The 23,405-nt window shown below is 37.5% G+C and overlaps 1 protein-coding gene, 1 long non-coding RNA gene and 1 pseudogene across 9 annotated transcripts in view; 1 reads left to right on the forward strand and 2 right to left on the reverse strand.

Moving 5' to 3' along the window:
- The first annotated feature begins 778 nt into the window (after positions 1-778).
- Positions 779-5,775, forward strand: LOC148719555 (uncharacterized). Of its 3 annotated transcripts, none has more exons than XR_015994023.1 (5): positions 779-894; positions 979-1,047; positions 1,992-3,524; positions 4,763-4,938; positions 5,107-5,775. It is a non-coding gene; the product is annotated as an uncharacterized LOC148719555 (long non-coding RNA). The 3 variants fall into 3 exon arrangements; XR_015994024.1 differs by having other exon boundaries at positions 5,273-5,772; XR_015994022.1 differs by lacking the exon at positions 5,107-5,775 and having other exon boundaries at positions 4,763-5,050.
- LOC148719556 (uncharacterized) lies at positions 2,259-9,398 on the reverse strand (annotated as a pseudogene). Its single transcript, XR_015994021.1, has 9 exons — positions 9,137-9,398; positions 8,191-8,251; positions 7,897-8,054; positions 6,058-6,221; positions 5,038-5,124; positions 4,739-4,806; positions 3,855-4,180; positions 3,454-3,530; positions 2,259-3,271 (listed from the first exon to the last, which is right to left on the reverse strand). The product of XR_015994021.1 is annotated as an uncharacterized LOC148719556 (transcript).
- Positions 9,399-10,792: 1,394 nt separating this feature from the next.
- The window catches only part of LOC148719557 (cilia- and flagella-associated protein 65-like), a 14,507-nt gene continuing 1,894 nt past the window's right edge, over positions 10,793-23,405 (reverse strand). For 2 of the 5 annotated variants that reach the window (XM_088741153.1, XM_088741152.1), the window contains 6 exons: positions 23,245-23,272; positions 22,851-22,936; positions 22,661-22,744; positions 22,509-22,563; positions 22,285-22,340; positions 22,118-22,154 (listed from right to left, as the gene is read on the reverse strand). In XM_088741153.1, coding sequence (XP_088597279.1) covers positions 22,557-22,563; positions 22,661-22,744; positions 22,851-22,936; positions 23,245-23,272 — 205 coding nt within the window. In that variant the 3' untranslated portion in view covers positions 22,118-22,154; positions 22,285-22,340; positions 22,509-22,556. Of the gene's footprint in view, positions 11,913-15,449; positions 15,554-15,660; positions 15,755-16,845; positions 16,901-16,989; positions 17,136-17,835; positions 18,004-18,438; positions 18,542-18,810; positions 18,906-19,149; positions 19,234-19,914; positions 20,001-20,096; positions 20,616-20,783; positions 20,888-21,210; positions 21,276-21,487; positions 21,550-22,100; positions 22,155-22,278; positions 22,372-22,508; positions 22,564-22,660; positions 22,745-22,850; positions 22,937-23,244; positions 23,273-23,369 lie in introns of those variants that run through there. The other 3 variants (XM_088741150.1, XM_088741151.1, XM_088741154.1) reach the window with 3 other exon arrangements.

The following is a 23,405-nucleotide window of genomic DNA, read 5'->3' on the forward strand; positions in this document are numbered from 1 at the left end:
TGACAGCTAGTGGTAGCCAGTGATAGCAAGTGATAGCCAGCGATAGCTAGTGATAGCTAGTGATAGCCAGTGATAGCCAGTGATAGCCTGTGATAGCCTGTGATAGCCAGTGATAGCTAGTGATAGCCAGTTATAGCCTGTGATAGCCAGTGATAGCTAGTGATAGCCAGTGATAGCCAGTGATAGCTAGTGATAGCCAGTGATAGCCTGTGATAGCCAGTGATAGCTAGTGATATCCAGTGATAGCCAGTGATAGCTAGTGATAGCCAGTGATAGCCTGTGATAGCTAGTGATGGCCAGTGATAGCCAGTGATAGCCTGTGATAGCTAGTGATTGCTGGTGATAGCCAGTGATAGGCAGTGATAGCTAGTGATAGCCAGTGATAGCCAGTGATAGCTAGTGATAGCCAGTGATAGCTTGTGATAGCTAGTGATAGCTAGTGATAGCTAGTGATAGCCAGTGATAGCTAGTGATAGCCAGTGATAGCTCGTGATAACCAGTGATAGCCAGTGATAGCCAGTGATAGCCAGTGATAGCCAGTGATAGCCAGTGATAGCCAGTGATAGCCAGTGATAGCCAGTGATAGCCTGTGATATCCAATGATAGCCAGTGATAGCCTGTGATAGCTTGTGGTAGTCAATGTTAGTACATTAACAGCGGGTAGAGGAGTCATCTAGGACATATGATGTTGTATACATGAAGTCTTTAATACATAGTATTAATAGGTATTAGTTATTGGGACCTGTTATGGCCCTTACATGGACGCTTTACCCTTTCTTGCGACTTACCTGCCTGGCTACCTAGCTGGGCCGAGTGGCACGCAGGCTGGGTTGCATTGCCGATAAACAACATAGATTCTCTAAGAGAGCAGCTTGTTTCGGAGGTCCGAACCAGGTATTTTGACACTTTCTCCTGTCATTCGTTCAAATTAGAAATGCTGAAGGTACAAAAACTTATATTTGGCTGCATTCTCTTTAGGTTTTCAATTTTTTAAAAGAAGAACGTGGGATTAAAGATGGCTTTTGCCAACAGTTTAAAGACGAAAGGGTAAGAATTCGTTGAGAACTGTTTCCTGTACTAGACTCGAGATTGTGGCGCACTTAAATTTGATACCTCAGATTGTCTTTTTACACTTTCCTTACCTTCTTGTTACGTCTGGTTTACTTTCGAGAAACCTTTAATCATTTAACTTCAAGATGGGACGGTTATTTGTGCTTCACTGGGAATAGTTTTGACCCTTTTCATAAATGGCTGCCAATTAAATTTTTTTTGTGAGTATTAAAACTATAGCCAGACTAACCTCGGTTTTGAGGTAATAATTTGAAAGAAATTTTACTCCCTAACGAGTTTAGTGAGGTTAATTTCATTGCATACAAACTAATTTTTATATTGGTAGCTATTTATCATTCCTAGAATCCAAAGTAATTGATTTGGAAATAATTGGATGAGAGAAAAAAAGTTTTTTCTTTTTAAATTTAATTGCTTCCAAATTGGACAAGCATGTAGTCCTTTGCCCACTAATTTATGAAACATTCCAAAGTAGATGAACTTGATGTAGGGCAAATGTTGGGCCTGATATATGGCATGTACATGTTGAACATGATATACGGCAAATGTTGCTTGTATACATATGGAATTTCTCTTCTTGTATTTAATCAAGGTCTTACTTATTTACTGCTTGATATATTAAGTTGAACACTTGCAGAGAAATTCCATATAAACTCAAGATCTTATTTGTTTGCTGTACATGATATATTGAGTTGAGCACTTCCATATCTGTGTACATCCATGTATTATTCTATAGTATCTGTTGCCATTTTTTCCTTTTTGTGTTTCTTATCTTGGGAAATATACCCATAGGACCTGCAAGTATTTTATCTATTTTTTTTTCACAGTTTACGTATTCGTATTACACCTCAAGTGGCTTATTTTACTTGACTAGTTTGACTCCATACTTTTCTCTAAGATAAACTTATTTTTCCTTACTACAGATGGACTTTACAGCTGTGAGGATGGCAACAGATGGAGATTTGCAAGCTCTTGGTTCGGTTTGCGGGGGCGACATACTTGCACTGAGATAATAAGGACAATGCTGCTCATTACCGTAGGGGATTAATTATTCTTTTCTTTTTATACATGTCATTCATGTGTACTCTAATAGGTTGTGTTAACATAACACTTTTATAATGGAATGGAAAATAGTTCGTTACCTGCTATTTACTTTGCTGTTCTACCTTGTTGAGTTCATAGATTTCGAATTACCAGGCCAGATGATATCTTTATTTTTATTCTAGATGTAAAATTAATACATAATGCACCCTTAACCCTTTATTTCCCAAGATTCCTTTAAACTAGTAATTCTCTCTACTTTCCTCTGCATAGATCCTGATGATGTCAGTTTGGAGAATTCAGTGTTGGATCAACTATTTATCCCCCAACTGATATTTTCCTTTATTCTCATCACTTCTTGATACTGTATTTATTTGATATTGTAAGGAGAAATTCTCTCCCAGTTACTCGTAAGAATGAAAGGGTTAAAATAACAACCATTTAATTTTGTACTTGAAAATAATTTTGTTTTTATAGAGAATAATTCTGTTCTGCTTGGCTTTGGCCAAAGATTAATCATATAAAAATAATAAATAGTTCTGCAATGATATCTCTGACTGGCAGTTAAAGTAATAATAATTCTCTAGGGGTGACAATGGTCCCAAGTTATACAAATCAGTGCTATCTGGTATGTGTTAAAATTCAATCATGATGCTCTTGGCATAGTGATGTAAAAATAAAAAAATGCATGAAAATGAATCAAATGTTGTGATGTAATTGTCAGTAATACGTATCACCTAAAAAAATTGGTGAGCTGTTTTTGCCCTTGAAGTAATGGAATCTTTTTTCTTTTGGACAATGTTTTTCCACTAGTTTTGCGTTTTGTGCTCTTTTGCACAGTGATGTCCTTCTCAAGGAGCATGCGTTTGGGTGGTGGTTTTGCTACATATTTAATGGTTTTGTTGCCAGTTGAGATGCCAGTTGAGATGTTCTCTTTGTCATACATAGTTTCTGTTAAAGTTCTTTTCTTGGTGTGACATTTGGATGTATCCTCAACGTAAGATTTATTGCCACATTCCTTACGAGATGTTAAAGTATCATTGCTTATGGCAGCACTCATCAGGTCTCTTTTGTTAGCTGAACTTAGTCCTATCAGAATGTTGAAGGCAGGTTTGGCCGAGCTCATATCGCCACACACTTTTCTATAGCTTTCAAATGGTGTCTACAAGAAAAAGGAAAAAATTAATATAAGCTTTTCTAAGATGCACCTTGAGGAAACATAACATATAATTTGCTGGTACATTAATTAAGATAACCCTCTTTGAACAAAATAATAAAATAAAAAGTGTCTTTACTTAGATTTCACCTTGATTAAATTCACTGGACAGTTTACCAGTATCTTACCTTTTCAGGTTTGTGTTTTGGTGGCTGATCCTTGTGTGGTGTGACAGCTCCTTCTGAAGACTCCGAATCAGGTGTTCCAGCAAGAAAAAATTAATCATGTCACTTAAAACTTCTCTTAGGACAATAAAAATTTACTTAGAATTGTACCTCACAGGCAAAACTGGGGCTGCATACAACTTGCCAAGGTTTTCTTGATGCAGAAATTACTACCTACTGATTTATTCTGTTAAAGTGGAGAGACAAATTGTCTCTCCACTTGGTGCCAGGAAAATTTCTTGCTAGGAAGAGGAGAGAGTGACAACATCTGCACCAGTGCCAGCTGGTCTACTACTAAGCTAGCTTAGAGCTTGCCATGCGATGTCTAAAAGTCCCAGAGTTTTTCAATACTGTTCCACCTTACCTGAACTGACTAAGTGTAGATTGTAATTTTGATTTTCCACGAGGTATTTCTGGTGTCATCAGAGCACACCTCAAGTCCCTTGTGTCATATTCTTGGAGACAACTTTTCTAGTCATGCTCATCTAATACAGCCTGAATCAGGAAATACACATTCATTCCTGCCATGGATGACTTTGCTTGGCCACCATCACATATTTTGCAGCTTAGTTGTTCCACCTTTTCTTTCAGAGATTCCACAGTTTTGGCAATACTTTCATTTGTAAAAACCTTTTCTTTGGATTTAATAATGCTCACTTTGAGCATGTTCATGAATCTTAAGACAGCAGTTCTGAAAGATAAGCAGACAACTTATTTTCACAGGGTTTATTCAAACATGCCAATCACTTCGGACAATCTCACCACTCAGTCAACTGTATTTAATGTTTTTACTGCAGTACTGTGACAATCCTTTTAACTGGTTAGACTCCTTTGTGCATGCTTTTCTTTCGGAAGTACCCCATCCAATGAAAGGTGCTCAACAAAATAATAGGATTTTTCCCATGATTAACTTGTAAAACAACCTTAATCTGACTGGGATGCATTCAAGATTTAGTCAAGGGGCCGGTTCGTTGATTGTCCAAGGGCATGCTCCCCCAGCAGATTTTGAAAATTAGGTCTTCGGAAACATGATTTCCAGCATTTTGAGGGACAATTTAGGGGGTTGGACTGAACCACCCAAACCACCCCTGGGTCCGCCTCAGAATCTAGATGCAACAGTTTTCTAATTTTTATCACTGAGAGTTTGGTGGAAGAACAAAATTGATCTTGGTTTTAAAACCTTCCTTTGCAGAAATGATCATGTTCTTAAATTAAAATAGTGTACAATATGTATCTACAACTATCTTACTTTGCATCTGCTGTTTCTTCACAGACAGTTTGTAACTTTTGGAAAAAGGTCACAAACTCTCCAAGACCCTGTAACAAAAAAATTGTTGAAAACCACAGATGAAGGAAGTTATTAAACATTAGCCATGAGTATGGGACAGAAAAGTCTACACCAACTGGGCTGCAAAGAACTCTTTGGCTTAGTAAAGATTCTCTCTTGTGGTAAAATGACCTGACACCTACTAACAGCTGAAATATATTTATAAAAATTCTATTTGGTACACTAAAGGGAATAATAAATTTTGATATACTGATATATACCTTAGTTAATGGGAGAAGTGGGTTGTCATCAATTGGTGCATAACTCTTTCCACCCAATCGTATCCTCAGAATAAACAAGACAGCTGTCTGTTGGCATGGGAAGGAAAGAAAACTAGAGAAAACTGTGTAATATTATCCTCCAACTGCTACGGATAATGATGAGAAAAAAAATTGTTTTTTCACCACTGGATCAGACTATATACATTTTAGAATACAGCTCAATCCTATCTCTCAGTTGTTTATCAAGGAGCCAATCTATTGAGAAGCAAGGCAGGATCAGCCACAGATAGGAGGTATACATTGTCACAGCAACTTCTTGGAATGAGGAAATTGGTTTAGAAAGTATCTAAGAACTCCAGGAATATGGATTGAAAGATTACAGCTTTTGCTTTGTTACCTGTCCTCAATGATGACATAAACCGATGATGATGAATGCAATGATATACATGCATGCAAGAATATCAACATCATGATTTAAATGCTTGAAAAATAACTGAGCTGCCACCTCTTGTTTCACCCTCCAGACTCTTTCAACACGCCAGAATTGCTTCTCAAACACCAAGGGATAATTTTCCAAATGAATTGAAAATTTTGACCCTTACAATTGCAACACTCTTAGTCTAATAGTGATTGATTCCACTCTTTGAAAACACTTTGCTAATGTATCGCCCACACCCTATTTAACTTCTGTGTCTATTTAAAAGTGGCTTAGCCAGAAATATTTTACGCATGTGTGGTCTTCACAGCAATTATGTTGATAACTGTCATTTGCTGATAGCAGTTCATAATTGCAGAATTTTCATGATAATATTCACTGTAAAAAAAATTGCAGGGGTTTCATCTAAGTTTTTAGTAAGGGGGCAACTGGTTTTCATAGGCAGGCAAAACTCTTTGGACTTAACTTCTTTATGAGATAGACTTTCTTCTATATGGTCAAATCAGGTGGGCAAAAACTTCCTTAAAACCAGTCAATTTGCTCAGTGCCCAGTCCTTAATAAAACACCTGAAATTGAGTGGTACCTGAAACATAGGCATGTTTTTTTCCCCTGCAACTTTCCTCAATACTGTAAATTGTTTATGTGCCAAGTCCCTGCAAGGGATATGGATGGCCTGAGACAAAGCTAGTTCATCTCTCGAATTCACTAGAAGCCTGAGGTAACTCAATAAACTTTCAGCAATTGATCCTGTTTTCAAAACAACATGTACAAGATTAACAAATCAACAGATCACTTGTTAAGTCAAGACCATGCCTAACTTACCCTGCGAGCAGAGCCTTTTTAACCTGTCCTCGAATCGATTAAAAAGAAGAAAAGAAGAAAAGTAGAAAAGGCTCTGCTCACAGGGTATGCCTAACTTCACACTAGTTCATATTTTTTTTCATTTATTTATTATTTTGATTTATTTTGATTTATTACAGATTCCAACAATTAAGAGGCTCTTCTTCTGTAACAATACTAATCTAATCTAAGTATGTATACATATATATGTAGTAACTAATTAAAAGTATAATAATAATAAAATTAATCAAGGTAACTTATGAGATATTAAAATATACAATACATATTATGTGGATTAAAGACCAATATTTAGCAAACAAATGTTTCTTAGCACTATGGCAAAAAACATTATGTTCTAAAACGTTTCTTGTTGCTATCAGGAGTCTATTGAACAATGTTGCCGATGTGGATAAGGCTGTCCCTCAGAGAAATCAGCACTGAGAAGATGGCTATTTAGCTCAGGACTGAACAATCCAGCTTTCAACCAAACTGTACAAACAATAGCTGAAGGTCGTTTGGGACAGTATGTACTAATTAAGTACAACATATATGTCCGTATGATGCACGATCCTTGGAGTAGATGGCGCTATTTAAGCAATAGCGGAAATCAGACCTGAAAAAAATCAGGCCTGTACGGGATTCGAACCACTGACCTCTGCAATACTAGTGCAGCGCTCTCACCAATCGAGCTAACAAGCCAACTGGGAGCAAGCCGTTAAGTTGATTCGTAATAAACCCGTGAAAGTGATAAATCAGATACAATGAAAATATATATGAAGTTCATATATTTTGAACTGCGGTATTAGATATGTATGATTTTCGCTATTGCTTAAATAGCGCTATCTACCGCGAGGATCGTGCATCATTCGTATCTAATACCGCAGTTCAAAATATATGAACTTCATATACTTTCATTGTATCTAACATATATGTTCCTTTACTCCTGTTTTTCTTTTTTTAAAATACTAGATTACCCAGGGGGATGAAGATTTCCCTGATAACGCCAGTTTCTTTGATCATTTAAAACAAATCTCTGTTTTAATCATGGTTAAAAAACACAGAAGCATTTTACTAAGTTTTCTCAGAAAACTTTCCTCATTAGCAGACAATACACAGTGATTAACATAATTTTCACAGTGGCCAAAATTGAGACCATGGCATTCCAACAATTGGTAATTAATTATAGTGATTTCACTTTTTCATGATTTCAATTTTTCATTGATTTGTCCACATTTTATATGCTAGAGGTTAAATTATACTCACTTAGTAGTTCATAACTTATATTTTGCCAATGCTGAAAACGACCCCAAACTTACACACCCACTGGCCACTCCCACCCCTGCAGCTTCTGTGGACACCAATGCCACTCCATGATTGGGCAACATAGCCACAAGAGAAGCTGCAGAGCCTGACAGCGACTCTTTTAATCTCTCTTACCTCTTTTTCCCCACTTATTTCAACCTCAAAATCACTCTACTAGGCCATTCCCATTGATGCAAAGGACCAAACAAATATGAATTTTCTGAAGCCAGTGAAGGGATTCTCTGAATTTCAGAGCTAGTTTCTCGATGTTTAAAATTACCTGCGTGAACGATTCTTGTGAAAATGAATGAGATAGAGGAGGATTGGGGTTCCTGTGCTCTGGAGATTGTTTTAGTACCAGGTCATCAAGCACATCTACTGGCACATCTTGCTCCAGGAACATATCAACTGTTTTCTCAGATAGTGAGTATTGACCATCTGTGTTCACAGAAGAATTAGAAAGATATGTGAAAAGGAGCAATGTAAAAAAAGTTGCAAGTTTAGACAATAGTTAATACTTGTGCTGTAAAGTTTGTGATATGATGAAACTCAGTTGATTTTAAGGGTGACCTACCTTCTCTCTCCGTGGAGCAGAGCACTGTTCTGTTTCCAACCATCAGCTGAAGAATTTGTTGCTGGAAGAAATGTTTCATGCAATGTTTGAATTAACAAATTAATGAATTAACCATTTCATTCTTGAAGTTTACAGTAATACTTTTAATTAGCTAAATTACATGACTGAAGGACAACTTTAGTCAGTGTCTACTAACAAAAGTCACCACTACTAATCCTTTACACCTGCATATTCTCCATACTGTTCTCTATACATTTCCTAAGGTGCTTACAAGGAGAATTTTTTTAACAATAAAGATGGTGATCATTTCCTCTATTCTTATGACCTTAATGTGTGATTCAGGGGTGATACTGTAAGGAGAAATTAGATGGTAATCACATGTAAGGGTCAAATTAAAGGGTTAGGGATTATTTCATACCGAAAGCATTTCATAAATATGTTTTCTACTATAATTAATGATTATCATTGTTCATTCGTTCATTCATTCATTTTAGTTTGCCATTACCAATAAAAAAATTAACCGAATACAAAATTTATGATACATCAAAGATAAAATGAACTATTCTAACTAAATTAACTTCAAAATCAAAGGAACTGAAGAGCTAGGTAACAGCAAGGAAGCCGATTAGAAGCTGGGGGCTTACTAAGTATAGGCTTCCTTATTTAACTAGAGGATAAACCATACAAATCAAAGGTGCTGAATGAAAATTTAGATTAAGTTAAAAAGAAAAAGAAAGAAAAAAAAAAAAAGAAAAGGTGTGTATATAGCTTAAAGAAGAATATATTTATAAACTAAAAATTCAAAGAAGAATTTTTTAAAGCCTTTGATAAACAAGCTGATGCCTTCAGAGTATTGAACTTCCCGACTTAGCGTGTTGAAAAACTTAAAACCTTGATGTTGACCTTATAATGTTTGTAACCTCTAGACAGCTCTTTAATTTCTCACCTCTAGCTGTGTCTTTGGCTTTCCAGTGACAAAAAACTGTTGCGAAATTTGAAGCATGTCTTTGACATTACTGTCCGTGATTAAACATGTTTTGACTGTGTGAAGGACATCAGCAAAGTCCACAGCATTGCAATGTAACAAAAACGTGTTATAAGGAGTGCATAACCTAGAAATTGGCAAGTAATTCATGGCAGTCTCCATATAGACTCCCTGTTACCCAGTCTCCATATAGACTACCCGTTACCCAGTCTCCATATAGACTCCCTGTTACCCATTCTCCCTGTGTACCCTGTGTACCCGTGTGTACCCTGTGTACCCTGTGTACCCGTGTATACCCTGTGTACCCTGTGTACCCGTGTGTACCCGTGTGTACCCTGTGTACCCGTGTGTACCCGTGTGTACCCTGTGTACCCGTGTGTACCCTGTGTACCCGTGTGTACCCTGTGTACCCGTGTGTACCCGTGTGTACCCTGTGTACCCATATGTACCCTGTGTACCCGTGTGTACCCTGTGTACCCGTGTGTACCCTATGTACCCTGTGTACCTGTGTGTACCCTGTGTACCCGTGTGTACCCAGTGTACCCTGTGTACCCGGTGTACCCTTTTTACCCGTGTGTACACTTTGTACCCATGTATATCATGTATATCCTTGTATACCTCGTGTACCCTGTCTACCTTGTGTACCCTCTATACCCTGTATATTCATGTATACCCAAGTATATTCATGTATACCCAAGTGTAGCCTGTATCCCATGTATACAGGAAACCTGGCAAACATCAGTTGGAATGAATGGAAGCTCTCTGGCCGAACACAATCCCGTTTTGTACGTTTTGTACAAATTAATTATGAATAACTTATTATGATTTTATTAGCCCGGGGGGAAATCCCATATAAAATGGACTGGGATGCTCGTCTGGAATTTTGAAATAAAATCCTAAAGGAGGGAAATGTATGCGTGGCCAAACCGTTTTGGACCCCTAAATGAGACCATTTCAATCTTTATTGATATGAATCGAGTAAATAAAGCCTGGAGCAATTGGTTCTTGAGTAATAAGCTCCTGTGATTTTTAAATATATTTTTCATCGCGTGCAAACATAAAAGATACCCTTACAGCTAAATGTAACTCGATTTTTTCCCAGAACACCCAAAGTGAGACCATTATCTTGAAATTTACAGTCCTAAGCGAGACAACGAGCATCCCAGTCCTTTTTATATAGGAGTCCCCCCGGGATGATTGGTCGGTCAGTTCAAATTGAACGTTGTGCACGGTTACGTCAAAAAAGCCAACAGAAATTGGACGAATGGTTCCCCAACCATTCCACTTCAATTAATTACGCTCATATAGGGGTACAAAGGAAGAAATTAAGAGAATAATTTAACGATACTTATGATTTACGTTTTTTTTATTTGTTACAAATTAATTACAGTTGCGAATCATTGTATCCCGAAATGAGTTACGACATAACAAAATGTTGAAGTTGGAATGTGGAATTCATGCAATTCAAAATTATGTTTACCCTCGATTAAAGACCAGATTATATTTAATATAACGCTAACTTTTATGAGTGATTTATGGCAGCTAGCTGATAGTTTGTGCGTATTGCAAAACAGTGTCCACTTTATATTCAATCAGATGGAAACACAGGCCACAATGTATGATCAACGAAGTTTATTGGTTAGCAGATAAAACTTTGTGCTAGCTTCGACCTGACTGAAAGACTGAGTGATCTGAAAGGCGATTTTGTTTTACTAGGCAACTGAGTACTACACAGACAATTAAGGGGTGTGTTGCCCATTGCCCATCACATCTTAGCGCGATTTTGTTGCCCTAAAAGAATATCTTGAATTTCACACAATAAGCCTTTAAAATTATTTGGATTCTTAATACACTGAAAATAGTTTCAAAAGCAATAGTTTTTTCTAAATATAATGGCGGAAGTCACGACTGCTCGATGTTTACTATATTTGTCTTTTAGATAGTACCATTTGATATGGTAATAGAACAATCAGTCCGAATTTCCTTGGTTATCAAGAACTGAAATACCATAGTAAAGATTTTTTAGAGCGAAATGTTTTTTTTCTTAAAAATTCTAGTTTTCCTTGAATTTGCCTCTCTGTTTTAGAGGTGACTGTAGTCAACTGTATATTATTTCCAAGCAGACTCTTGCTCACAAAATTATACAATATTGATATATTTCTGTAGCTTGGGAGAACACACGTGTTCGAAATAAATGACTCAACGGAGTCTAAAAGACAGCTCTCTTCGAGTGTCCATGGTCCGGGCTGCAAATTATATCCCTCATCCTCCAGAATATCTGCTGTTCGCCGCCTCTTCAATGATGGTGGTGTAGAAGTTATTCTCTTCTTTTTCTCGGCCTTACCATCGTCTGTGCTGTGAGTAACCCTTATTCCATATCTATTTTCACAGTTGAAACATGAACAGTGGATAGAGCAAGGTTTACCGTTGGAGTAGCAGGGACATTTTGTTCGCCTCTGACCTTTTACATCCATGCAAGAGTTTTGACCTGTTTTCCGTCCTTTAGCCCTGCTTTCTCCACACCGGCTTGACAACTTCTGGGGATTCTGACTGCGATTGTTGCAGTTGCGGCACTTGCACTGAGCCTGGCAATTCTTTTTGTTAGAAACACACGGACAACGAGAATTTTCACTTGAAACACAAAAGCGCTCACTTCTGGATTTTGCCTTCCGTCCACAATAGCAAATTCGGGAAATTGTCTGTTCCTGAGCATGTTCAAGTTCACCCTCGATAGGATCTGCAAAAAAAAAAGTCGTTCATTACTTGGTTTTATTATTATTATAATGATTATTATTATTATTGTTATTACTATTATTGTGAGGTCGTGTAGTGTTGTTGATGTTCGTTTTCGTTTTACCAGCCGTGTAACTACTAGCATGGCTATGGTCCATATGGTATTAAGAGGTCTCGAGGTTGCCTAACCGATGCAGCTACACCGTCTGTCTCAGGTTTCCTGGTATGGAACGCCAGGACTGTCTTATGTCAATGTTCATTATTTAGTTGCTATGCTTTTCTCGTTACATGCAGTACGATTGTCGTTATATGCAGCGCGTTAGTCGTTATATGCAGAGCGTTTGTCCTTATATGCAGTGCGTTTGTCGTTATATGCAGTACGTTTGTCGTTATATCAAACTGTTGTTATGATCTACCCACAATTCAAATCACTCGTATCGGATCCAAGCTCCTCGCAGCCTGACGCCGCCATATTGTTTGTTTACCCGGAACAATTGAAAGCTAAAAAAGCTAAATGAAGGACAAAATGGTATGAGGGGTCATCTCCGCCAACATCCTGTTTCAAATTCCTTTATGAAGAACCATTATGCTATTGTTGTTTTTCAAATTCGCTTCTCATAAAAATGCAATCGAACTTGGACCAACATAATAGAATTTAGGAAGTTAGAACAAGAAATTGATTAAACAAAACGTAATTTACAACGTCAAAATAAGTCATTATTATGATCATGACATGGTTGCTAAAAGTTTGGTCACCCATCCGTTCGAGACATTTGATAGTTCAGTAACAAACTGGTATTTACAACTCTTTATTTTACGCCTTCTCATACTATAACGCAGTTCCTTGAGTTCACAGAGTTATCCCTGTTAAATTACCGCGATGGTTAGGGATGGAAAAGATGAACATGGCTTGGAAACGACGAAGTTGAAAAAAAATAGGTATCAGTTTTGCAATACGCACAAACCATTAGCTAGCTGCCATAAACTATGGCATTTCAGTTCTTGATAACTAAGCGAGTTCGGACTGATTGTTCTAATACCATATCAAATGGTACTATCTACAATACAAATATAGTAAACATTGAGCAGTCTTGACTTTCGCCATTATATTTAGAAAAAACTATTGCTTTTGAAACAATTTTCAGTGTTAAGAATCCAAATAATAATTTTAAAGGCTTATTGTGTGAAATTCAAGATATTCTTTTAAGGCAACAAAATCGCGCGAGGATATGATGGGCAATGGGCAACACGCCCCTTAATTGTCTGTGTAGTACTCAGTTGCCTAGTAGAACAATAAACTTCGTTGATCATACATTGTGGCCTGTGTTTTCATCTGATTGAATATAAAGTGGAAACTGATTTGCAGTACGCACAAAACATTAGCTAGCCGCCATAAATCACTCATAAAAGTTAGCGTTATATTAATCTGGTTTTTAATCAAGGGTAAACATGATTTTGAACTGTATTAATTCGACATTCCAACTTCGACATTTTGTTATGTCATAAGTCATTTCGGGATACAATGATTCGCAACTGTAATTAAATTGTAACAAATAAAAAAAACGTAAATCATAAGTATCGTTAAATTATTCTCTTAATTTCTTCCTTTGTACCTCTAAAAGAGCGTAGTTAATTGAAGTGGTATGGTTGGGGAACAAATTTGTTTAATTTCTGTTGGCTTTTTTGACGTAACCGTGCACAACGTTCAATTTGAACTGACCGACCAATCATCCCGGGGGGACTCCCATATAAAAAGGACTGGGATGCTCGTTGTCTCGCTTAGGGCTGTAAATTTCAAGATAATGGTCTCACTTTAAGTGTTCTGGGAAAAATTGAATTACATTTAGCCGTAAAGGTATCTTTTAGGGTTGCACGCGATGAAAAATATATTTAAAAATTCTTTTTTTCAGGAGCCTATTACTCAAGAGCCAATTGCTCCAGGCTTTATTTACTCGATTCGTGTTATTAAATATTGAAATGGTCTCCTTTAGGGGTCCAAAAACGGTTGGGCCACGCATACATTCGTCTCCTTTAGGAGTTTATTTCAAAATTCCAGACGAGCATCCCAGTCCATTTTATATGGGATTTCCCCCTTGGGCTGATAAAATCATAATAAGTTATTCATAATTCATTTGTCAACACACAGAGTACACATGGGTACACAGGGTACACATGGGTACACAGGGTACACAGGGTACACATGGGTACACATGGGTACACAGGGTACACGGGGTACACAGGGTACACATGGGTACACAGGGTACACATGGGTACACAGGGTACACATGGGTACACAGGGTACACATGGGTACACAGGGTACACATGGGTACAAAGGGTACACAGGGTACACATGGGTACACAGGGTACACAGGGTACACATGGGTACACAGGGTACACAGGGTACACAGGGTACACATGGGTACACAGGGTACACAGGGTACACATGGGTACACAGGGTACACAGGGTACACAGGGTACACATGGGTTCACAGGGTACACAGGGTACACATGGGTACACAGGGTACACAGGGTACACATGGGTACACAGGGTACACATGGGTACACACATGGGTACACAGGGTACACATGGGTACACACATGGGTACACATGGGTACACACATGGGTACACAGGGTACACATGGGTACACAGGGTACACATGGGTACACAGGGTACACATGGGTACACACATGGGTACACAGGGTACACATGGGTACACACATGGGTACACAGGGTACACATGGGTACACAGGTACACAGGGTACACAGGGTACACAGGGTACACATGGGTACACAGGGTACACATGGGTACACAGGGTACACATGGGTACACAGGGTACACATGGGTACACAGGGTACACATGGGTACAAAGGGTACACAGGGTACACATGGGTACACAGGGTACACAGGGTACACATGGGTACACAGGGTACACAGGGTACACAGGGTACACATGGGTACAGAGGGTACACAGGGTACATATGGGTACACAGGGTACACAGGGTACACATGGGTTCACAGGGTACACAGGGTACACATGGGTACACAGGGTACACAGGGTACACATGGGTACACAGGGTACGCATGGGTACACACATGGGTACACAGGGTACACATGGGTACACACATGGGTACACATGGGTACACACATGGGTACATAGGGTACACATGGGTACACAGGGTACACAGGGTACACATGGGTACACAGGGTACACATGGGTACACATGGGTACACACATGGGTACACAGGGTACACATGGGTACACACATGGGTACACAGGGTACACATGGGTACCTAGGTACACAGGGTACACAGGGTACACAGGGTACACATGGGTACACAGGGTACACAGGGTACACAGGGTACACAGGGTACACAGGGTACACATGGGTACACAGGGTACACAGGGTACACATGGGTACACAGGGTACACAGGGTACACAGGGTACACAGGGTACACAGGGAGAATGGGTAACAGGGAGTCTATATGGAGACTGGGTAACAGGGAGTCTATATGGAGACTGCCATGAATTACTTGCCTAGAAATTGAATTTTTTTCTTCATCCATTGACAACTTATAATTCATGACTGCTTTGTGGGCTTCAAGTACATCATGTAATTTCACTGTAAACTCCCCGGCTTCCTTAAAGGAAAAAGATAGAGCCATTATTAATATTTCTGTCAACAAATCATCATCATATCGATCTTTTAAGACTGACCGGATGGTTACAAAAGCTTGGTGCCACTTACACTGACCGCCTCCCAGTTAGCTCAATGGATAGAGCGCTGGACAGTTGTGTGGGAGGTCGAGGGTTCAAGCCACGGCCGGACCAACACTCAAGGTCTTAAAATAATTGAGAAGAATTATGCTTCCCTTCTATAACATCAAGAAGTGGTTAGATATTCTAGTCTTCTCAGATAGGGACAAATAAAATTAATGGAGGTCCCATCTCCTGCAAGAGGGGTAGGAGACGGTAATTTCCCACGCTCGAGATTACTGTGTGATGGATGTCCTTCCCTGGGGTGGGATGGGTGGGTTGGGTTTAGGTGGATGAACCTAGTAGGGGACTACGTGTCCTATTGTTCTTCCACTTGTACAATGTACAAATCTTTAGAAACACAGAATTGTCTTTTATTTTATTTTATTAACTGAGTAAATCGTGTATGAACTCTTCTGAACAGAAACGAAGCCTAAATATCTTAAAAACTTTAACTCTCAAGATCTGAAGGTTAATTCTCCCCTCTTGCTGCTGCATATTTCCTTGTAAATTTGTGTGTGAAGACCTAAACACCGCAAATATGAAGTGAGCTTAAGCTTACTGCAAATTGGTTAACACCAAACTTCGTTGATTTTATCTTGTAGCTGCTGGTATCTTAACTAATTCTTCACACATTCACAATTTACGACAATTTTTCTCCATCAAAACGCTTACAAAGTACAAACACAATAATTGGGCCAGCACGTGTTGCCCACGATCAAAAAAACTTTCCAAAGAAAGCCACATCGCAGGTTACGTCAAGGGCACCAAAAATTCATACCATGAGGTTGCTCTAAGGAGCCTTTGATTTTTTCATGTTACATATTATGGTAATTGTCTAGTACCTCCATCCAGAAGCCTACTTGTTATCATAAAGTAAATATGATGGAGAAATGTAAGACTGAGTTTCATGCTCATTTGAATTAATTCAAAGTCAATTGCAATTGTTCAAACATTAACCATTCCATTTCCAATATCTAGTTTTAGTAATTCTCTTTACTGCCTGCCATACAGTTCTTATTATGTTACTACTGATAATTTAGTTGTGGATCAACTAACATTCCCCTGCTTTTCTGCTTGATAGTATTGATATTGTAAGGAAAAATTCTGTCTTAGTTGGGTACTCACCATGGGTATTAAAGATGGTGTGGATTATCAACATTGACATTGAATGTACCTGGTTTCACTTGTTCTGTATGACAAGTCCCAAACAAATCAACAAACAATGGATCCTGAAAAAATCAGATGAATACAAAATTTTTTTAGGAAGATTACAGTTTAAACTAACAGAAAATATTACCAGTTTAATACTAACACTGACCTGGTTTTGCACAAGACAAGTTAGTCTCCTGTAGTAATTGGATTTGTTGGAGAAAAGCGTACAATTATGCCCTGGGAACCCTTGCCAGGTAACAGACCACAAGTTGATTCCAGCTTGAAGACACTTTGATGACAATCAATCATGAACTAACAAAAGCAAAAATTATTACATAAGAACAAACAATTAAGTGTTTAAGCTAAAGGTTTATCTGTTGATATCAAGTTATTATCTAAAACAATTTCTTTTCCATAACACTGCCATTCTGAAGAATATGACACCAGTCGGAAAACGAGACCTGTAGGTTATCTGTCAATTACAATTATAAATAGCCCTATAGCGATCTCCCTCCAATGGACTTAGCCAGAGGGGAAAAACAGGTCGGAGGGAAAAACCATCTAACAAAAGACATGAGCTCATTTTTTTTTTGCATTCTGAAGGTGGAAGCATCTGTTAAACTTTGTAAACATGGGAATTTCTTAAGATAAGTGACCTTTATCCATAGCAATTATGCTTACATAATAAGCACCAGATAGATTACCAGATTTTCAAAAGATTTCAAAGGCAACAGGGACTCAGTGAATATTTTTTTGGTTATTTTTGCTCATAATTAACTAATTATCAAATTGGACTTGATCTTTTTTCTCTAGTACTAGTCTTATGGTGATGTCATTCCCTTATCATGGAACTTGTTAATCTCCCAGATATCATAGAAAACACTAAGTTAAACATGATTAAGTGCTCAAAGGAGCTGACCTTGCACCAAGGGAAAATGAAGTAATGTTCCTGAAGGAGATAACCAATTTCTTTTGGAAGTAACTGAACAATTACACCAAAACAATTATTTACCTTTCACGGATAATTGTTAAATATTGAGAGTATAAATCCAGAAGTGTTTGACCTGAAAAGCTGCAGGAACATCTGAATTGTTAACAACCTTGAAACTTTTAGCTGAAAACTTGCTAGATTCTGCAACTCCCATATCAAGATAGTCAGAGTCAAGACCAACTTCAGGCCCTAAAGAACAGATTGAAATTAAGAAAAATTTGAACATTTTTCAACAGGAACTTCTTTGATTAGAGAGCAAGTGTGGTTCACAATGTCCATGATTGATGTGAGATTACTGTTGACTGAAGAAAGAGTGGAGGGGTACTCAGGTCTATGACACTGGGCTCTCAGAACCTCAACCCCATTATAAACAATTCTGTGGCCAATTAGAGACTCCATCACTTTTAGGCAAATGTAATTTTTGCCATCTCAACTTTTTTCTATGCATGGACTACCTTATAAAGCCTTTCAAGTCACCCTAAAATAAATTAAACACATTCTTATGATAAACATCAAATGATAACATTTCTCTGAATATATAATTTATTTAATCATTTTATACTAGTCTTCTCAGTTTATGAGCTGTTAGAGCCTATGAAAGCACAAACATATCACTACCTTTACCTATTCCAGTGCATTTTATAACTGAACAATTGGTAGCTCCAAGAGCTATAACTTCCAGATAATCCACTGAGTATAAACCAGGATTCTGTGGAGTAAATGATACCTGAAATAAAAGAATACGCACAAAATACATTTTAATTAAAGATCACATACCAGTGAGCAGTTGTCAAAAGAATTAATAAACACAAGTGCAGATACAAGAAGAATATACAGAGAAATATTCAGTTGACAAATATTGCAAATAGAGAACAATGCAATCGAGTCCCTTCAGTTGGTAATACATAGATTCACATGCAACAAATAATTACCTTAAAAAATGAATGGTTGCATTATAATTAAATTAACTTGTGATAGGAAAATGACAATCCTTACTGTTGCTGGGCATCCGCCTGCAATCCTTTGACAGTGAGTTTTGTCTTAATCACCTATTTTTCTTCTTTACGAGAGTTAAAGCTGATGGTGTGAGCCTATAATGTAAGATAATAAGGAGTTATTTACAACACAGGGCTTATGACAGTGTAACAATTAATTCTATCAAATATGTAAAACCTGATTGAAGATATAATTTATGAGAATAACTGACGTGTATTTAAGACCAGTATACCATCAAAAATGTTTTGTTTTACTAGAGACCCTGTAACAATTTACAGGGGATCCTAAAAGACAATTAACAATTTAGAAAAAAATTTGCAGTACACTTAAAATGCCCACCTGAGTTTCATTGGGTAGAATGATTCCTTTAGAGGGATCAATGCTAAGACTTTTTAAGTGAGGTCCAGGGTTTTCCATGCAAACCTGATGGGTAAAATAAGGTTTGTTGACATTACAATTACATCATATTACAGTACTGCATCAATCAATTCAAAGCTTCAGCATCTCTGCCCCTTTCCCCCCCCAACCCCTGACATTTGAACTTTTGATAACTGGTTTCTTCAAATTCCTGAGAAGGGAAAAAAAAAAAGAGTTCAAATGTGCCCATTTTTTTCTCAAGAAAAAAACAGTGACCATGGCTTTCTACACATTGGCCAAGCTATAAAACCTAGTGAAGTATTTACCTTAAATACATTGATATTTAAGGATATAACACTTGTATTCTGCTGGAGAGACTGGACACATCTCTACAAATTTCCCACCCACCCCAGTCATGCAAGGTTCAACCCGCTACCGCTTCCGCTTCCATTCAGATGATGGTTATTCTGTAGGGAGGGAGGGGACATTGAAGTTTTGAATTGATCGTCACATATCAGTAATCATTAATATTCTTATGGATAAGGATGTATAAGGATAATTTATTTTATGTCAGGTACACAGGGAGTGGTTGCTGGTTGCCCAGATCTCCTGAGCCAGGGGTTCATGATAAAAGGGACTGACATTACTAGATTCCTCATTCTAGGAAAAATGATAAATTTTAATTGATGGGGAAAGGGAAGGTGGCCTTAGTTTGACACTTAGGAAGGTTGAGAACATTGAACACACCTCAGTGCAATCCTGGAAGCGTTCTTGACCTCAAACAGCCTTGTTGATGCTGTACCTAAACAGGTTGGTTTGAAATGAACAGTTCCCTGTAAAACCCCAAAAATTTACAATCAGATATAACAAATCACCTGGTTTTCCACTTAACATGAACTTTTTACTCTTATTAAAACAACACAGATACTTAAATTAAGATTGATTTCAAAGCAGTAACTAATGGATTGGTAAATCTTAGTCAAAATATAACAAGGAGCTGTTCATAATTGATAACCATGCCATTATGGATTCAAATCAAAGAGTAATGGTTCAATCGAAAATGTCCTAAGATTACAACCTGATTATTGAGTTTTAGAGATGGAATCTCTGCTGATCCAACAAGGCTTATTTCCCAAACAAAGTTGTAAAGTACTCAGTACAAAGTTTCATATATCACATGTTACAAAATAAATGTCACTTGCTAGACAAAAATTGCATTTGATTGTATGTATTGCTGTGTCATAAGCCATGTATTTTTGTTTGCAAAAGCCTGCAAATTCAAAATAAGCAGTGTGGTATGATTGCCACACACTAAACTACTGACTAACCTCACTTGCTCTAAAGCCACACCAAGAATTATGGGCCCGCTGTTATTTTTGTACACACTTTGCTGGGCTCGGCTGTACTGTCACAACCTCAGGTGAATCTTTCCCAGTACAGCCCTTATGCTTGATTGCTAAGAAGTTATTATTTAATTTAATTTTTGCTAAGGTTCCCACTTCCATTGGTTTCTTACAGACTGCTATAACTTATTTCTCCTCTAGTTTCAACCATACTTGTTCCAGACCCAAGGTAGAAAAATAAAGATAAAATCTTACAATTTGTTTTGTAACTACCTTAACAGATTGTCATCAAATGCAAAATGGATCGGATTCTGCCCATTGCTGGTCAACAGCAGTGTTCTGTAGGACATGCCATCCACAGTAGTGGCTGGAAAGACCTAAACATTCCAAAAAAGGGACAAGTTAGTAATCATATGCTTTGTCAACTAACAGAATACAATCATACTGGCACCACCTAGTAATACATTATGGTGGACTAAAACTGTTTCTATCCATTAGTTTAGGAACAGCATTATTCTAACAAGGGTAGTGTAGTGAAGCATTTGTCCCATTTACACAAGCAAAATGTTTTCTTAAAATTAGGTTGACCTGAATAATCAGTTTGAGAATCTTCAATGGGGAAAACATATCAAACCATGCTTGAAAAAACAGCTTTAACGTGTGTTTTAGCTTTGGGGTGAATGGCTAAATTATCACTTACCAGCTGTTGTACATCCCATTGACTTCTGGGGATAAATGATTCAGTCCGCATTGCAAATGTGAGTCCTAAAAATAAAATCCAATCAATTTTTTTCGGTGAAACAAGGAACTTGGATTCATTGATGTTTCATCAATGAAAATTCTAGATGTAACATCAAAACACTTAAGCTAATAACAGAATATGGAAACAAAAACAGAACTAAAGCCCTGTATCGTTGAATCTAACCATAAACAGAGTTCAGTTCAAATTACTTATTAAAGTTAATTTCAGCACAAACCTGTAGCACTGAGCGAAAGACACCAGGGAGGACACTTCAACCAGTCGATAATCTCTCATACTCTGTTCCAAAATACAAATAATATTATAATAACTATTGGTGTGACTCAATATCAAGGGCATACTTCACCTGATAGGCAGAGAATTAAACGTCAAAAAACATCTTAATGACACTATCAGAACTCTCAAGTTAATTGCCTGACAAAGAATAAGATTTTTTACCACAATTCCTAGCCTCTGATTGTGACACCATGGGTGTCCCCTTCTCAACAGAAGCAGAGGGAGGGGGGTGTGTATTTAAGGGAATAATCCCCTGGAAAATTGCAATAAAAAGTAATAGCAAGGACATGCATTTCTTCATTCTGAGTGATAACTTCCATTGCTGAAGTGTGAAGCGTTTGAAGCAAGTACAAAGGAAACAAGGAGTAAATTCTATTTATCAAATGAAAATCAGTTATATGGGTACTGAACTACAACTGCAGTTTGCTATCTCAAAATCAACAATTTGAATCAGAAACCTTGATTTCATGACAAATAAATAAATGGTTGTTATGAGCTTGGAAAAAATTTAGGCTTCTTAACAGGTACACCAGCACAGGAAATAAATCCCTCACCTTATAAAATGTATAACACTCCAGGTCAGCACTAAAAACCTGATTAGCAGCATTCTATTAAAAAAAAAATTAGAATTACAAATTGAACCGTAAACAGAATCAGACAGTAAAGGCAAAAATGAACCAAGTCCAAGTGAATGAAAGAAGCATAGACAGTGTTTACTGACAGTATCAAATAACTTACTGGTCTAAATGTCACTCGGAATGATGCAGTCTTTAGAGGGAGGATGTCTGCTTCATCTGGGGAAACAGAAAATATTCCTTGTTGTGTCTATCAGACAAAAAGGAGCAAAATATAACACAAGAAGAAATCACAACTTAACATTTATTTGCAATTTAAATTATAGGTCTCAAACTAGAGATGGGCAAACAACAATTGTTAATGACGTAAAAAGTACAAGTTTTCACCTTTCATCCACATGCACGTGATTTTTCCCTTTGTATGATTTGTGATGTTTACTGTCTGTATAAAGTAAACACAGAAAACAGAATAAACAATTGAGCTCTGATTCACAGTGGACTAAACCAAAGGAATTAAACCCTTTTTTGAAACCATTTACCTTCTGCTCCACAGCCTTAGGATCCAGCATCTGCCCAAAGTCTGCCTGGAGAACATCCAAACCGACACGAGGGACAATGGTGGTCTGCAAATCATGAATTCAAAATAGTGATCACATTAGAATCAAACTTCATGCATTAAATTTAAATGAAGGAAGAATAGGGACCTTAACAAACAAACTAGTAACTTACAGTTTCTCCAACTGAGGCATGACAAAGAACTCTTCCATTGGTGACAGTTCATGAGCTGATGGCAGCAATTCTCCAGAAGAAGTACTCTGCTCAAAGAGAGGAATCAACACAACTTATGTTGTTAATTATTCCTTACTTTCTGAAGATAAACCTCAAAATTAAAGGGATGATATAACTGGTAACAAGTAACACTCTACTAATCCCATGCTGCTGCATCTTTTCTCTTAACTGGAATTTCATTCTCAACCACAGTTTGTGTACATAATCAACGTTTTAAGATTTTATTTACAAAGCAATAAAATATTATGTTTTAACTCTTTAACCCCTTAGATAGAGTAACTGGTTTCTAATTTAAATAAGATATAGAAGGCATAAGAATAAAGGAAATAATCACCAAATTAAGAAGGTCCTGATTGTCAATACTGTAAATAAAGTACAGAAGAATGCAGAGAATACCAAAATTAATTTTGGGGTGCAAAGGGTTAAATGTCGTTAACCTACAACTATCAGAGTACAAACCTCCAGTGCTATGCTATTAAAGCTCCTTTGTCATCA

The sequence above is a fragment of the Stylophora pistillata genome, chromosome 12, assembly GCF_964205215.1.
Source record: "Stylophora pistillata chromosome 12, jaStyPist1.2, whole genome shotgun sequence".
Taxonomy (NCBI): Eukaryota; Metazoa; Cnidaria; class Anthozoa; order Scleractinia; family Pocilloporidae; genus Stylophora; species Stylophora pistillata.